This window comes from Monodelphis domestica, chromosome 2 (assembly GCF_027887165.1).
Source record: "Monodelphis domestica isolate mMonDom1 chromosome 2, mMonDom1.pri, whole genome shotgun sequence".
In the NCBI taxonomy this organism is placed as follows: domain Eukaryota; kingdom Metazoa; phylum Chordata; class Mammalia; order Didelphimorphia; family Didelphidae; genus Monodelphis; species Monodelphis domestica.
This window is the reverse complement of record NC_077228.1, coordinates 496,357,899-496,373,325: the sequence shown is the minus strand read 5'-3', so window position 1 is coordinate 496,373,325 and position 15,427 is coordinate 496,357,899. Positions and strand designations below refer to the sequence as shown.

The 15,427-nt window shown below is 43.0% G+C and overlaps 2 protein-coding genes across 6 annotated transcripts in view; one reads left to right on the top strand and one right to left on the bottom strand.

Annotated features, from left to right (window-relative positions):
- PRUNE1 (prune exopolyphosphatase 1) overlaps positions 1-521 on the bottom strand; it is a 67,228-nt gene extending 66,707 nt beyond the window's left edge. For 2 of the 3 annotated variants that reach the window (XM_007485403.3, XM_007485404.3), the window contains exon 1: positions 382-521. Coding sequence is in view for 2 of the 3 variants with exons in the window: in XM_007485404.3 (XP_007485466.2) it covers positions 382-420 (39 nt within the window). In the remaining variant the exon portion in view is untranslated. The remainder of the gene's footprint in view (positions 1-381) is intronic. The other variant, XM_007485401.3, reaches the window with a different exon arrangement.
- A 219-nt stretch (positions 522-740) lies between these two features.
- MINDY1 (MINDY lysine 48 deubiquitinase 1) lies at positions 741-15,363 on the top strand. Of its 3 annotated transcripts, XM_056819353.1 has the most exons (14): positions 741-881; positions 1,995-2,103; positions 4,831-4,872; positions 5,571-5,699; positions 5,790-5,973; positions 10,140-10,585; positions 10,965-11,022; positions 11,390-11,454; positions 11,798-11,956; positions 12,299-12,401; positions 12,618-12,760; positions 13,436-13,627; positions 14,279-14,425; positions 14,752-15,363. In XM_056819353.1, the coding sequence occupies exons 6-14, from the start codon at positions 10,142-10,144 to the stop codon at positions 14,830-14,832; spliced, it is 1,392 nt and encodes a 463-aa protein (XP_056675331.1). In that variant the 5' UTR covers positions 741-881; positions 1,995-2,103; positions 4,831-4,872; positions 5,571-5,699; positions 5,790-5,973; positions 10,140-10,141; the 3' UTR covers positions 14,833-15,363. The 3 variants fall into 3 exon arrangements, with proteins under 3 accessions (XP_056675331.1, XP_001371200.1, XP_016284645.1); XM_001371163.5 differs by lacking the exon at positions 4,831-4,872; XM_016429159.2 differs by lacking the exons at positions 741-881; positions 1,995-2,103; positions 4,831-4,872 and having other exon boundaries at positions 5,336-5,699.
- Positions 15,364-15,427: the final 64 nt, after the last annotated feature.

Genomic DNA, 15,427 nt, shown 5'->3' with positions numbered 1-15,427 from the left:
AAAGCGAGACCCATAACAGCCTGTTATCTAGAAGGTGGCCAAACACTGCCAAGAAGACCCAGGTGTTCCAGTCTGCAGACAAACCCGCCAACAGCGCCAAGGGCAGCAGTGGGGGAAAGCAAAGGGAAACCAGCCCGGTTCTTCATTCCGTCCGTTCGGTCCCCCCGGGGGCGGGGCACCTTGAAGAGCCCCGGGACAGGGACACCTCGGAGGAGGGGGTCCCCCCAGGACTGCGAGTCCGGAGTCCGCAGGGGCGGGGACGTTAGACCCCTGGCTCCGCGCCCCTGCAGCGATGGCATCTCCCCTCACGGGGATCGGAGTCCCCTTCCTCACAGGCCCAGCCCACCCCGGCCCGCCTTCACGCAGGCCAGGCCCCGTTACCTGCACAGCGGCCCGGCAGCCCAGCAAGAATCGCTCCATGGTCAAGCTCGAGCGGGCGCGGTGCGGCGAAGCCTCCTACAGAGCCCTGCAAAACTGCCGGGAGACCAGCCCCCCGAACTCCCCTCTACACGACACGCCCCGCCCCGAGCCCCGGGGCCACAGGCAGCGGGCGGGAGGTGCGAGCCGCTAGGAGTGAACTGGGAGGCGGGGCTCGCATATACCGAGTACCGATCCCGCCCCCTCCCCAAAGAGAAGGCACGTCATCAGACCTCCACGTAGCCCGACGTCACCCCGCCCCTCGGAAGGGAAAGAAACACTTGTTTCTCGCCACGTCTCGAGTCACGTCTTCCTTAGCCCCTCCCACCGAGTGAGTTTCCGGAGACGGGAATGCGTCCCCATGTGGCGCGGGGCTTACTGGGAAATGTAGTCTCGTGGCCCTGAGGAAACGTTGAAGTCTTGAGAAGAGAGAGAGAGGGACATTTTGGAAAAGATTACTTAGTGTACGTTTGCAAATAACTCAAGAGTCTAAACTTTGACTTCTGCCTTTTTCTACTCAATCCAAGCATGTCCATATAATTCTGGTTCACAAAAGCATCTCAGACGATCATCTTGTTTGTTAAATAGCATCCAGTGGACACATCCCTGAGTTTTCCAGGGGAGTCCTTATTACCAGAGAACAAAATTACCTGCCTTCTCAAAAAGTCCTGGAGCATTTTGACCACTCGAATTTTCAAGGGATAGATGTGCTACATTAGTTTAAAAGAGATGATTTCTTCCTTCTACCCTCCTTGTTGTTTCAGTCTTGTCCAACTCTTCCTGACTCCATTTGGGGTTTTCTTGGCAAGAATGCTGGGGTGTTTTAACATTTCCTTCACCAGCTCATTTTTCAGGAGAACAAATTGAGACAAAGAGGGTTAAGTGACTTGCCCAGGGTTACATAGTTAGGGTGTGTGGTCTGAGGTCAGGTTTGAACTCTGGTCTTCCTATCTCCAGTTGGAGCACTGTCTATTATCTAGAAGGCATCAAAAATCCCTGAGACCTTCTGCAAAGGAGTGGGGGGTCAGATGACCACCTGTCAGTGAGTCAACCAACTAGCATTTACTAAACTTGTCTGGCTGTGCTAAGCTCAAAGGATAAAAAGAAAGGCAAACAATGGCTCTTGCTCTCAAGGCACCCACAATCCATTGGGAGAGACAATAACAAATAGCTACATTCAAACAAGATTCTGCATATGCAGGATATATATTCTGTATATCCACTATAGAAAAGTGTCAAAAGAGGGAAAGCATTAGCCATAAGGGGAATGAGCAGAAGGTGAGACTTTCCCGAGTCTTGAAGGAAGCCAGAGAAACTAGAGGGGAGACTCTAGTCTCTAGTATAGGAAGACTCAATTAGAAGAGCTTTTTACGGTGCCCCTTCTGGGTTACCTATTCTGCTTCATGCTTCTCTTCTTTATTAGGTTACCAAAATAAAAAAAAAATAATAATAAATAGCTAGCATTTTTAGCCCTTTAATATTTTAAAAGAACTCCATTTAGTAATGTTACCTTTTTTGTTTTTGCTCCTTACAATGATCCTGTGAAGTTAAGTGTTATTGTTATCTCCATCTTACAGATGAGTAAATTGAAGTTGAGTGATCTGAGTGAAGTTTAAGTGATTTGCTCAGAGTCACACAGTAAGAATGAATCTCAAGCTGGATTTCAACTCATCTTCCTGATTCAAGGTAAGTTCTCTATTCACTGAACTACCAGGGGGTGGACTGTCTTGGAGGTAACTTGGTGAATTTGAAAGAGCCAGAGGTCCTGGGTTCATCTAGTGTACCTATTGGTAGCAGAATTTCCTGCATCTGAGTGGTTCCCAGCATCAGGAGAAGGAATTCATTTCCTAATCTAACCCAAAAAATTGGGTTTTGAGAGAGACAGCTCAAAGAGTCTTGCTTCATGGTCTGATATCTGTGAATGGCAGAGTGAGATAGAAGCTATGTTACTGATTCCTTACCTTTTCTCTCACTTTTCAGCCCTTTGTCATCTGGCTTCCAAGTCTATCATCTAAATGAAACTGTTCTCTCCACTTTTAGCAAGGATCTCTTAACTGCCAAATCTGATTCTCAGTCCTCATCCTCCTTGACCTCTCTGAAGCATTGAACACTATTAATTGTCCTTTTATTCTAGATTCTATACTCTCTTCTCTAGATGTTCATCAAATGAGTCTCTCCTGGTATTCCTCCTACTTCTCTGTCCACATCTCAGAATCCTTTCCCAGTTCATTATCTTATTATGCCCTCATTGTTAGTGAACATAGTTTTGTGCTGGGTCCCTTCTTCTTCTTACCTCTTTACTATCTCAGTAACCTTATCTTTTCCCATGAAGTTTAACTATCATTCTTATGCAGATGACTCAGACTTATATATACAACTCCATTCTTTTCTAAACTTTAGTCCTATATTGCCAAGTGCCAACTAGGCATGTCAAAGTTTCTCTCCCAAAGATATCTTAAATTTAACATGTGCAAAACAGAAACTTAAAGAGATTTCTCTCCAAACCTACCCATTTTCTAGAATTCCCTATTCCTGTAGATCATAGCATTCTTTCAAGTTCCCAGGAACCTTTGAATTTTCCTCAATTCCTAATTCTCTTTTACTATATACATCTAATCAGCAGCCATACTTTTCCCTATCTACCTCCACATCATTTCTCACTTTGGACCCCTTCTCTCCATTTATATTGACACCAATTTTGTTCAGGCTCTTATTAACTCTTGCCTAGATTATTGCAAATACTTTCTGATTGTTGTCGGCCTTTAAGTAATTCTCTATTTTAATCCTTTACACAACTGCTAACTTGATTTTCCTTAAACAAAGATTTCACCATGTCATTCCCTATATTTGGTTTTTGAAACCCTTACCTTCCATCTTAGAATCAATACCAAGTATTGGTTCTAAAGCAGAAGAGCACTAAGGGCTAGGCATTTAGGATTAAGTAACTTGCCTAGGGTCACACAGCTAGGAAGTGTCTGAGGCTAGATTTGAACCCATGTCCTCCTAACTCCAGCCCCAACTCTCTCTCACTGAGCCACCTAGCTGTACTCATGTCATTCCTTGTTAAATATATTCTAATGGTACTCTCTGATTCCAGGATCTATTATAAATTTCCCTATTTCACTTTTAAAACCTTGTGCAACATTGTCTCAACCTATTTTTCTACCTTCCCTGAACATTTCTTCCCTTCCCACTGATCCAGCCAAACTCACCTTCTCACTCTTCCTCATATAATACATTCCATCTCTCCTCTCCCTACCATCATACTGGCTATTCCACATGCCCATGGTGTACTTCCTTTTGACCTTTGCTTCAGAATTCTCTTTCTTCAAGATATGTTCAAGCACCAGCTACTAGTTAGCTTTTCCTTATCTCAATTTCTTGTGCCCTATCTCCCAATTACTTTTTTTTTAATAACCTTTACCTTCTTGGAGTCAATACTGTGCATTGGCTCCAAGGCAGAAGAGTGGTAAGGGCTAAGCAATGGGGGTCAAGTGACTTGCCCAGGGTCACACAGCTGGGAAGTGTCTGAGGCCAAATTTGAACCTAGGACCTCCCATCTCTAGGCCTGACTCTCAATCCACTGAGCTACCCAGCTGCCCCCTCTCCCAATTACTTTGTATTTAATGATACTGTATTTATTTTCTTTATATTTATTTCATATATATTTATACATGTACTTGTTGTCTCCCCCTATAAAATGTAAATTCCTTTAGAACAGAAATTGTTTCATTCTTTGTATTCCCAGCACCTAGTAATACCTAGCATACATAGACTTTTTTTTTTAAACTATTATCTTCTGTCTTGGAATTAATACTATTTATTCCAAGACAGAAACAATAAGGATTAAGCCATTGGGGTTAAGTGACTTACATAGGGTCACACAGCTAGGATGTGTTGGAAATCAGACTTGAATACAGAACCTTCCATCTCTAGGCCTGGCTCTCAATCCACTGAGCCACCTAGCTGCCCCCAACACATAGATTCCTAATAAATGCTTATTGATTGGTATTCTATATTTCTACATACACTTATCTGTAAATGTGTTGTATCCTTAAGTAGAATGTGAGCTTTTTGAAGGGACAGACTTTCATTTTTGAAATTGGAAAGTTTGGAAGTAAAAGTAGGTTAGGAGGGAAAAGTAATAGGTCCTATTTTGGAAATGTCTATGAGACATTCTAGCTCTCAATCTTGTGATTCTATGAGTTCTTGTCACCTTAAACCATCAAGAAAATTTCCAACTACCCCCAGTCCAGAGCACCACTATTTAAGTCTTGGGTTTCATAATTTATATTCCTAACCCTTAGCACAGTGCCTGGGCCTTGTAGCCACTTAATGCCTGTTCAGGTGAATTTGGGGTCCTCTCAGAATTTAGAAATAAAATTCCTCCCTTCCTGTCACTTCTCTTCTCAGGGGTCCTCCATTACCTTCATCCTACTCATCCTTATCCCAAAGGTAATACCTGAAGCAAAGTTAACATATTGTTCCTTCAAAAGTTTCCATTTACTTCTCCATCTCTTTATTTCCCTCTCTGAACCCCTACCCCTACTTTGATGCTCCCTAAGTTGGTAATTAGTGGGGGTGATAGCAGTGGGGAAATGGCCAAAGAATTGGACACCAAGAGTCTTGGACTGACTACTGCCTTCTCAATTACCACTGAGTATAAGGTTGTATAAGTAGAACTCAACCAGTTGTTTGTTAAGGGCTCAAAAATGGTCCAGCAAAGGCTTGGGGAAAAGAGGAACAGGGGCTAAGAGCACCAAGAAGGGAACAAGGGCAAAAAAGACCAAACACACATTGGCATTAAATGAGTCCACTGCGAATAGCTCCCACTGGAAGCTCCCTTGTTATTCCTCCAGTGCAGGGTGGGCAGCACATAGTCCCCTCCCTCTCCTGCTCCTCCTCTCTCTCTTGCTCTTCCCAGCTCTCACCAGAGAGGCACAAGAGCCCTCATCCTCTCTCTAGCAGCAGTGGGAGGGAACAGAAGGGCTCTGTTGTTTTTCTCTGCTTCCTTCTCCTTCTTCCTCTCCCTCTCTCTGCCTGTCGCTGAGCTGCTGACCACGGCAGATGGCCCTTATGAAAACCTTTTGGTACTCGGCAGTCTACCCCCTGCCTTAGGGAATCTGTCTTTAACTGATGATTTTTCTCAATAGAATAAAAGAAGGAAAAGAAGAACAGACAGAAACTTCCCTTTGGAAAACCAGGCTTTAGCCAGGGCCTGGAGAGCACACGCTAGACCTGGAGACCCTCCCAAAGCCCAAAGGGGTCTACGGATTTGAAAGGTATACGTATTTGAAAGGGAGGGGCGGGGGGGGGGGGTGGAACCTGAGCTGTGTCTGTGGCATCCCACCCTCCTTTCCACTGCCCTACAGTGGTGGGCGTGAGTACAGAAACTGCTTCGATCAAGCCTGGACACCAACCAGCTCTGAAGCCTGTAAGCCCAGGTGTTGACAGCTGCAAGAAGCTATTGAAGCTGGGCAGAGAACATCCTTCTCTCGATTGAGAACCTCCCATCAAACTCCTAAACTGAGTCTGAACAACTTCCTCTGGTTTAAGGTAAAACTTTTTTTTAATTACTTCCTTTATCCTGATCTCCTTTGGGAGATGACACCACCCTCCCAAGCTTTATCCCATACATTCTGAAAGGTCTTCTGAGGGGGAAAATGTAGAAGGGATTTTTTGGTTCTTACATTTTCTTCCCTTTAATTCATCTTGCTTGTAGATGGGGCACAATGATACCATTTTGAATTTTTGGAGGAGAAACTCTGAATCATTCATTGAGAGTTTGGGGGAAACTGAAGGGGAGGCAGGGACATTTGAGGGACTTAAGTGAGAAGGGAAGTTTCCTGGGATCTCCTTGCAGTAAGCCACATGTCCCTCTTTTCTTTCACCTTTGTACTTGTCATAACTGGTTTTTCTCTAAGAATTTCTGGATAATGCCCCTTATGTCCCAACAAGGGGCTAAGGCATTATTTCATCTTCATTGACCTAAGGTAGAGAACATGGTTAAATATTGGTGGAACGAAGATGAAGAGAGAACTGATCAATTTTGTTTTGAGGACCTCATTTAATTTCTGCTACCTTGAAATCCTAAAACCTGCCACACCAAAGGTGGGCATAGTATCAGGATGTTGTTTTTGTATACCTTGGAGTATGGGGGCTTTCTACATCTCTCAGATTTTCTTGTTGTCTACCCCCTAACCTTGATCTAGTCTCTTCTGACTTGGTAGACCCCATTATTTTTAAGGGTATCTGCCTTTGGAGTTTTTAATTAGCTTCCTACTCCTCAATTAATTTTCTTTTCCGATATTATACAGAAGATATGAGAGGGGCTTTTCTAAACTATTTCACCTTTACCAATCATTTTTACTAATCACCTTCCTGAGTTTCCTTTAAGGTTGGGGGAATAGGGCCAACAGAGAGAGAAAGAAAAGGGAATAAAATATGAGAGTACTTTCTGTGCATGCTGCTCTAAAATGAACAAAATACAAATGATATACAGTTAACTATTACATATTTGAGTTCAGAGTACAGGTAGTAAGTGTGCTGAAGCACCATTCCTTCAATTCTTCTAATCTGAATGTTCATTTCCCATCCCCCATTTCCAGTTCTTCCTATCACTTACATCCTCAAATCCCTATCTGTTTCAAAATGGGGAGCATCCTGGCCTAGCATAGACAAATTAAGAACGCATGATTTCTATGAAGATTTCATTTCTTTCTTAGTGGTCCTGTGTAAGAGGGGATTTAAGGAGGGATGTTTGCTAGAGATCAAGACTTAAGACTTTTCATCAATTATCATCTAAGACACATATATGTCCCTATTGCTACTTAGTTAAATGGTTATGGACATAAAGGATGCAAAGATAGCTATGTGAATGTGGAACAAGAACATATGTTAAAAAAGTAAATTAATTATTTATTGATGTAATCATGTATAACCTGTAACTCAATCTGTGAAGTTCTGGGTTCTTAACTAGATGTAGTCTTGGGGGCAGCCACATAGACCATGTCTCTTTGTCTTCTATCATTATCATTGATTTGCCTTTGGGAAATCTCAGACTATAATTCAAACTTGGTCTCCAAAGATGGGGGTAAAAGGATCTAAAGAGCTTGTATAAGCACTCAAGGTAATAGTGCATATTGAGGATAGGACAGACTTTATTCTACTCTTCAGAAAATGCAAAAACAAATATTCACAGTAGTCTCTAAGTAGTCAAGATTCCCATTCCCTTGCCAGTGAGTCCCACCTTCCTCCAAGTACCTATATGGTCCTTCAGACTCATAGCACCACCCTGTGGTTCAAATTCCCTTAGGAAGAGAAATGAACTTGAGGTTGTTAGGGAGGCAATCCCCTTTCCCAACATTCTGGTGAGTTTGTTTCATCTTCATATGGGTATTGAGCTTTAGAGTACTACTTTGAGGCTTCATACTAGCCCTAGAAAGGAAAAACATTGTTAACCATCCTCTTCCCATTGGACCTATACTATTCAAATAATTCATGTAAGTAGGGAAGGATAAAGAAATCTTTTGCTCCTTCATGTTGCAGTTTCAGTCCCTTGCTGCCTTTCCAGCTCAAGGAGTCATGTGTATGATCTTCTTCTTCTTCTCTAAGAAATTGGTGCTACCCAATAATTTCCTTTCTACCTGTAAATGCCTGAGTACCAGAATTCTCAAACTTAAAGTTATCAGAGAAACAACCACAGACCAACATTACCTAGGAAATGTCTCCTTCCTCTTATGAGAAGGCTGGCTGGCCTTCTACGATCACGTTGGCCAGGTTCTTGATATTGGCCAGGAAATCCCCAGTTCCATTCAGAATGTATTGGAGTTCTGGGATTTGGGCTCCAGGAACAACCCTTTTAGGCCAAATGGATGAGAGTGATGTACCTCCCATGTACCTCTGCCCAAAAGTAGTCATTATTGAAGGGAAGATGGGCATAGGAACCTTCAGAACCCAGGTCTCATTCTCTTTGCTCTGTCTTCCAAAAAGGTGAAAAAGATGGAAAGCTTGGTAATCTGCATTAGTTTATAGCCCCTGTGGAAAGGAGTGTTCTGACCCAATAGTTGAGTCAACTAATTCATTCCAAATCAATCCACAACAACCTAAACCAATCTCCAATAATATTCATTCATTCATTCTTAGTCAGTTAATTATGAATATATCTACAGATTCAACTAAGTCCACACTCTCCATACAGAGATAGAATTAAAGTCTCATATCTCTCTACAGAGTTCCACAAGTTGATCCCTGACCAACCCCCTATACATTATATATAAACAAGGAGAAAATGCATATTGTACATATGTATGGAGTAGATGAATTCAAAAGGGGGTGAATATATTTGATGAGGTAGAGTTGTAAGGAAAGGTTATCACTTTCTTCCAATCTATTTTAGGGTCTGCTTCTGTGCTCTGAGACTAGAGCTCTTGGTGTTTGATCAGGACTTTAATATCCATAACCTATTCCTATATTTCTCTTTCTCTTCAACTGGGAAGTTCTTCCTAAGGTCTGTCCTTTATTCTCCTACCACAGTTTGTGTCCATGCGAAGCAGGGAGATTTTCTCAGAAAAACATAAAATTTTCCTCAGTGTCCTGAAAGGAGCATTATTCTAACTTACTATCCCTCTTTTCCAAGAACTTCTAATTCTTTAAACTTATTCACTCTATATTCTATATTCAGGGTATCTTTTGGTAGCAGGGCCTTGGTTTAGGACAGAGGAGTCCTGGGACATCAAGATTGCACAGTGAATAGAGTGCCAGACCTGGAGTTGAGAGGATCTGGGTTCAAATTTTGGTTCATATATCTCCTAGGCAAGTCACTTAATACTATTTATGTGCCCTTACCACTCTTCTGTTTTAGTTGATGTTTAGTATTGATTCTAAGAAAAAGTAAGGGTTAAAAAAAAAAGACAGAAGTTCAGACAATGCTTTCAATCCTCTTTATTCTGAGAGTTATGGTTGGGGTAATTGTCTTGATGACCTTCATTGGGAGAGCAGGCTACCAGGATTTTAATAATCATTAGTGTTATTTGATAGAGATTTTCTCTTAATCTCCTTTCTGTTCATTTTGCTCCCCTTGTAGGACTTCTCACTCTTGTTCTTTTTCTCCTTATTCTCTTTATTAAAGAAAGCTGATCCCAAGTTGAGCTCCTGATTTCACTTGAATAATCCACCACATATTTGAATGCCTTCTTCTCTTTAGTTCCATCTAGTAACAGCCAGCTAGAGGCAGAGACAGTGATCAACCTGGGGCCCTACTGTTTATACAAGCCAGGAGAAGAAGAGAAACAATTTATTTATCTGCTTTCTCCCTTCTGTCTTCAGGAGAGTTAAAAGGATGAATATGTTTAAGGTTCTTGGAATTCTTTGAAAAGGGGATAGTAAGTTAGAATAATGCCCCCTTTACAGTGCTGAGGGAAATCTTATGCTTTTCTGAGAAAACCTCCCTGCCTTGCATGGCCCCAAACTGCAGTAGGAAAATAAAGGATAGATCTTGGGAAGAATTTCTATGTTTGTGTCTTGTAGAGAGGCAGTGCCTAAACCACACACAGCTTTTCATCACTATCACTCCCCTCCTTTTCCTAGGCTTTCTGAGATCTCCCTCTATCTGATGCTTAACTTTTCCTTGAACTGTTCATTTTGCTAATAGCCAAGTTTGGATCAAGCATATCCTTAGAGATAGTTCATCTGTGGAATACAAGCTACTTGCTTCTTTCTAGCAATGGAACACCCTCAACCAGGACAACCATCCTCTGATGAGAGGACTCCAGAAGCAGATACCTTCGAGAATAACCAAGTCCTTTCAGAGTCAGAGTTGGACCCCAAGGGTGAAGATGTTCAAGATACTAAGGGTGCAGTTGGAGGGCAGGAACCAGAGGAGCAAGTCTCATTGCTTGCCGAGGAGAAGGGTAACATGGAATCGCCACCTCCAGATGATGGTCCACCACAACCAGGACCAGAAACCCAGGCTTCAGCAGAGGAAGTGAAGGTGGAGCTCAACCCTCAGGAGCTTCCTCAGTCTCCTTCAAGCCACCCCCAGGAGCCTGACTTTTATTGTGTGAAGTGGATCCCCTGGAAGGGGGAGCGGACACCTATTATCACTCAGAGCACCAATGGGCCTTGCCCACTGCTTGCCATCATGAATATCCTCTTTCTTCAGTGGAAGGTATGTGTATGTATGCATGTAAGGGCACAGGAAGATTTTTTTTTTTGAGAGGAAGGTTGAATATCTCCTTCTCCAGCTTCCTTCCACATTATTCCAATTTCTTTCAAATGGCAATATAAATTGAAATTATGCCATTTATTTCAGTAACTCAGAGATAGACCCAATTCCTCTTTATCCTATTCCCTTGCAAAATGGGAAGTTTTTTCCTGGTATTTAATCTCCATTTTTTATCATAATTATACATGTTTTAATTCATATCACCTCATTCCCCTAGCCTTTCCCCTCTGTAGGTCTCTTTCTCTACTAATGCTTTGTATTCCAGACCTTGTGAAAGAACAGACACACCATTAATTCTCTGGGTATTCCTTCTTATCGTCAGGTGAAGCTAGCCCCTCAAAAGGAAATGATCACATCAGATGAACTAATGGCACACCTTGGTGAGTGAGCTGCATGTGGGCTAGAGTGGGATTCAGTGCAGCCCTGTAGATAATTGATTTGTCTAGAACTGAAATTCAGAAAAGCAAGGGATTTTTCTTGTTAAACATTTTCTATAAGGCTGACTGGCTAGAACACTGGATTGGTAGTCAGGAGACTTGAATTAGAGCTGTTGGCTTGGCTACAACCTTTCTGTGTATCCTGCTCTGGACTTACTTGCTTATATATTAAATTAGAGGGTCAAGACCAGATGAACTTTAGGATATTTTCATATCTGGGTTCTATTATGAATTTCCAATTCTCCATGATAAAGGATAACCTGTTTGGGAGCTTTGTCAGGGTTAGTTCATAAGGGACTTTCTACTGTAGGAGACTGCCTGCTATCCATCAAGCCACAAGAGAAGTCAGAAGCACTGCAACTAAATTTTCAGCAGGTAAGGCAGGAGGGACTTCCAAAATAGTTAGAGATCTGAAGAAAGAAGATTTGTAGGGAATGGAGGTGGGCATCTCACCATTGGGCAACTTAGAGGAATCTCTTCCCCTTTTTCCCTAGTATTTTTCCCTTTTCCCAATACTTTTAAGGCAGGGGTTCTTTCCCCCAGAAAGAAGCAAAAATTGGGTTAAAGAAGCAAAAATAAGGTTTGGGAGGGCAAGATCATACAAGGGTCTAGGGGGAGATGAATCTACACTGTTGGGCTTCAGGAGTACAGAAATAGTAGGGCTGAATTCTCTTCTGGGAGGTGTGTGGAAGTATGGGCTGGCTTCTTTGTCCCCCAGAATGTGGATGATGCAATGACAGTACTACCCAAATTGGCCACGGGTCTGGATGTCAACGTGCGATTCACAGGCGTCTCTGATTTTGAGTATACGCCGGAGTGCAGTGTCTTTGACCTACTTGGCATTCCCCTTTACCACGGTTGGCTGGTGGATCCACAGGTAAGAGGGAAAGGAGTTCAATTTCTCCAAACATAGGAATGGGTACTGAGGAGAGCAACAGGAACAGAATGGATGTTAAGAGGGAAAGGAGAGAAGGGGGACTGAAAGGACCATTAGAATAGGGAGGACAATGATTGATGGGAATTTCTGGGCATTTTGACCTTAAAAAAGACATTAAAATAAAGTGCAAATGCAATATGCAAATATGGACTTCATGAGTTGAGCAATCAGGCATCTTTGGTCATGTGATTGTAGCCAAGGTGGGATATAGGAGGCCTTTTCTTTGGGGCAGGCAGGGAGAAAGGGGTTCTCTTCATTCATTCCACCTCATTATCCCTGCAGAGCCCTGAGGCTGTGAGTGCAGTTGGCAAACTGAGTTACAATCAATTGGTAGAGAAGATTATCACCTGTAAGCACTCAAATGATACCAACCTTGTGACAGAAGGTAATGCTTCTACTCTCTACCTTTAGAAAACACCTCCTGCTTTATAGGGAGGGGAAACTGAGGCAAGCAATAGAGGAGGTAGAGGTAAAGTTTGGGGAGATGATGATTGGACTTTAAAGGGCCCCTGGAGTTTTAGGGTCATGTCTGGGTAATCCTCTCAGTTTGGAGCCCTGGATCTGAACCAAAGTTCAGTCCAGTTTGTGTCTTCCTTACCAGGCCTAATTGCCGAGCAATTCCTGGAAGTGACAGCAGCGCAGTTGACATACCATGGACTATGTGAGCTAACAGCTGCTGCCAAGGAAGGAGAACTCAGTGTTTTTTTCCGAAACAACCACTTTAGCACTATGATCAAGCATAAGGTAATGGAGGTTTCAGGGGGTTAGAGGCCTAGATATTTCCACTTACCTCTTTCCTACATCATATTCTCCCCATTCATTCTATTTAAACTGTTGTGGTTTAGTGAAGAATTTAGTTGTGACTCCATCTCCATAGCCTGCGAATATCAGGCAATCATTGTAGAAAGGATGGGACATTATTAGGGAGAACAGAACCACAGAGATTACATGCATTTATGTTCAGATAGCCATTGTTTACATTTGACTCTGGGTGATCCCATTTGGGGCTTTCTCAGCAGAGATACTCGAGTAGCTTGCCATTTCCTTTTCTAGTTCATTTTACTGATGAGGAAACTGAGGTAAACAGGGTTAAGTGACTTGTCCAGGGTCACACTGCTAGTGTTTGAGGCTGGATTTGAACTCAGGAAGAGGAGACTTCTCCAGCCCAGCATTCTATCCATTGTTACACCTAGCTGCCCTTTATTCCCAAATAATGCACTAAAGTCCCTTTTAGTTCCAAGTCTATTATCCTTTGGAAACATGGACTGAAAAAGGATGTATGTAGCCAAAGTTATGCTCATATTTTTTTTTTTTTTGCTAAACCCAGGGAATTAATTTACTTCCTAGAAGTAGTGGCTCTGTGAAAATCCCCAAGGCTCCTATCGACTGTTTTCTGAGCATACTTCTCTGCTTCTACAGAGTCATCTCTACCTCCTGGTCACTGATCAGGGCTTTCTGCAGGAGGAACAGGTGGTCTGGGAGAGCCTACACAATGTGGATGGAGACAGCTGCTTCTGTGATTCTGACTTCCGCCTAAGCCACTCTCTGGGCAAGGAGGCTGCAGCAGGGAGTGGGGCTCAGTCTCAGGAGACACAGCGACAAGTGGATCAGGTGAGTGGGAAAAGCAGGGGTTTCTGCTGGCTTCAGGGAGCTGTGAATTTTAAATTCCTAAATTAATTATACATTCAGCCTCAGCCATAATTTCACCCTTTACAGAGCAACAGAAAGATGAAGAGTAAGGGAGTTCATTTGAGGTTTAACCGGTTTTGGATGATGCATTCCAGGTTCTTAACCATCTCTGTGTCATCAGCCCCTTTGGCAGTCTGGTGAAGTCCCAGACTTCTCCTTAGAATGTTTTATCTTTGGGTTTTGTTGTTTTGTTGGTTTTTTTTTTCAATTCATAATCAAAGGAAATGCTAGATTTCAGTCAAGAGGTTGGTGAAAATAAAGTTGTAATTTTTTCCCCATACAACTCCCCAGAATCTATCCATAGAATACTGGGTCTGTGGATTTCAGGTTAGAGAATAAAATGTAGAATATCTATCTACTTCCTTTCTTTCTGCTTCTGCCTTCTGATCATTGTTATTTATTGTCTGGGGTATCTCTGGCCATGCATTATACAAGGTTAATCAGTTTTTTTGTTTTGACTTTAGCTGCCAAGAAGAAAGAGCTGGGGATTTGAGGGGATGTAGGACTTATTTGTAAAGCTAGACCCGAGTTTCCCTAGTATCTTCTCTAATCAGCCCCTATTTTCCTTTTCAGGACTATATGATTGCACTGTCCCTACAGCAACAACAGCAACAAGGCACCTTGGGTCTCAGTGATCTGGAACTGGCCAGGCAGCTGCAGCAGGAGGAATACCAGCAACAGCAGGTGCAGCCTATGCCACCCCGTGCTCCATCACCGCAGGTAACCTACCCTGTTCATCAGTTTTCTCAGCACTAGCCCTAGGCTAGTCCTTCCCAGGCAAGTCCTGCTTTTCTTCAGTCCCTCCTTAATGCTAGTCCTTTCTCCCAAGTAATTCTTTGTCTCCTGTCACTAATCTGTGTCCCTAGCTGCTGCTTTTCTAACTTTCAAACTCCCACAGCACCCCAATACTGTCCCTCCTAAGGTTCTATCAGTACCTCCTCTTACTTCTGTCCTCTCTACTGTCCCATGAGCATACAAACCCAAATTCCATTTTCTCTGATACTTCTCTAGGGTTAATACTTGACTAATTGTTCATGTTGATACAGGAAAGAGGGGCCGCATCTGGACGTCCAGCTGGAGAACGTCGGCAGCGGTCAAAACAGGAGTCAGATTGTGTCCTTCTATAGCTGCATCCCAAGCCAAGCTACTGTGCCTAGTCTGATGTGCCCCACTCTTCTGAGAGGTTTCTCATGGCTACTCCATTTGCCTGCCTGCTCGCCCCAGTCCTTCTGGGTTTTCTTAGTAGTGGGGTACTAGAGAGCAGGTAGCAGCAACTGCCATGGCAAGAGCTGATCAAGTCCATGGGGCTATTCTCAGTGTTGTCCAAGGGTTGTACCTCCCATATTGTACACCCACCTGCTGCTGTCTCCTGATTTTCCTCTCCATTATACAGGGAAGCATCAAGATGGTGGGGGGTAGGGTTCATGCTGCCCCATCTTTTGCTCCTTAATTACAGAGACACTAATGAACAGACTCTGGCTCCTGGGTGAGATTTCTTAGTCTATAGAGTGTCCCTTTCTCCCCACCTCCAGTTGGCTGGACTTCTCTTGGCTGTCCCCAGGGTATGCTTCTCATTTTGGTTTTAGGGTTTTGTTTGGGTTTCTACCTGGCATTTGTAATGCCTTCTTAGAAGTTTGAAAATAAAACTTCTTTCCTGAGTTTTTTTACCTTACCCTTTGTATCATCTTCAGGGCAGGGTGGAGTATACATAGTGAGATACAG

Coding starts and splice junctions, on each gene's coding strand:
- MINDY1 (XM_001371163.5), top strand. CDS start 10,142: ATGGAACACCCTCAACCAGGACAACCATCCTCTGATGAGAGGACTCCA. Junction 11,023..11,389: donor TGAACTAATGGCACACCTTG/GTGAGTGAGCTG, acceptor TTTCTACTGTAG/GAGACTGCCTGCTATCCATC. Junction 13,628..14,278: donor CACAGCGACAAGTGGATCAG/GTGAGTGGGAAA, acceptor TTTCCTTTTCAG/GACTATATGATTGCACTGTC.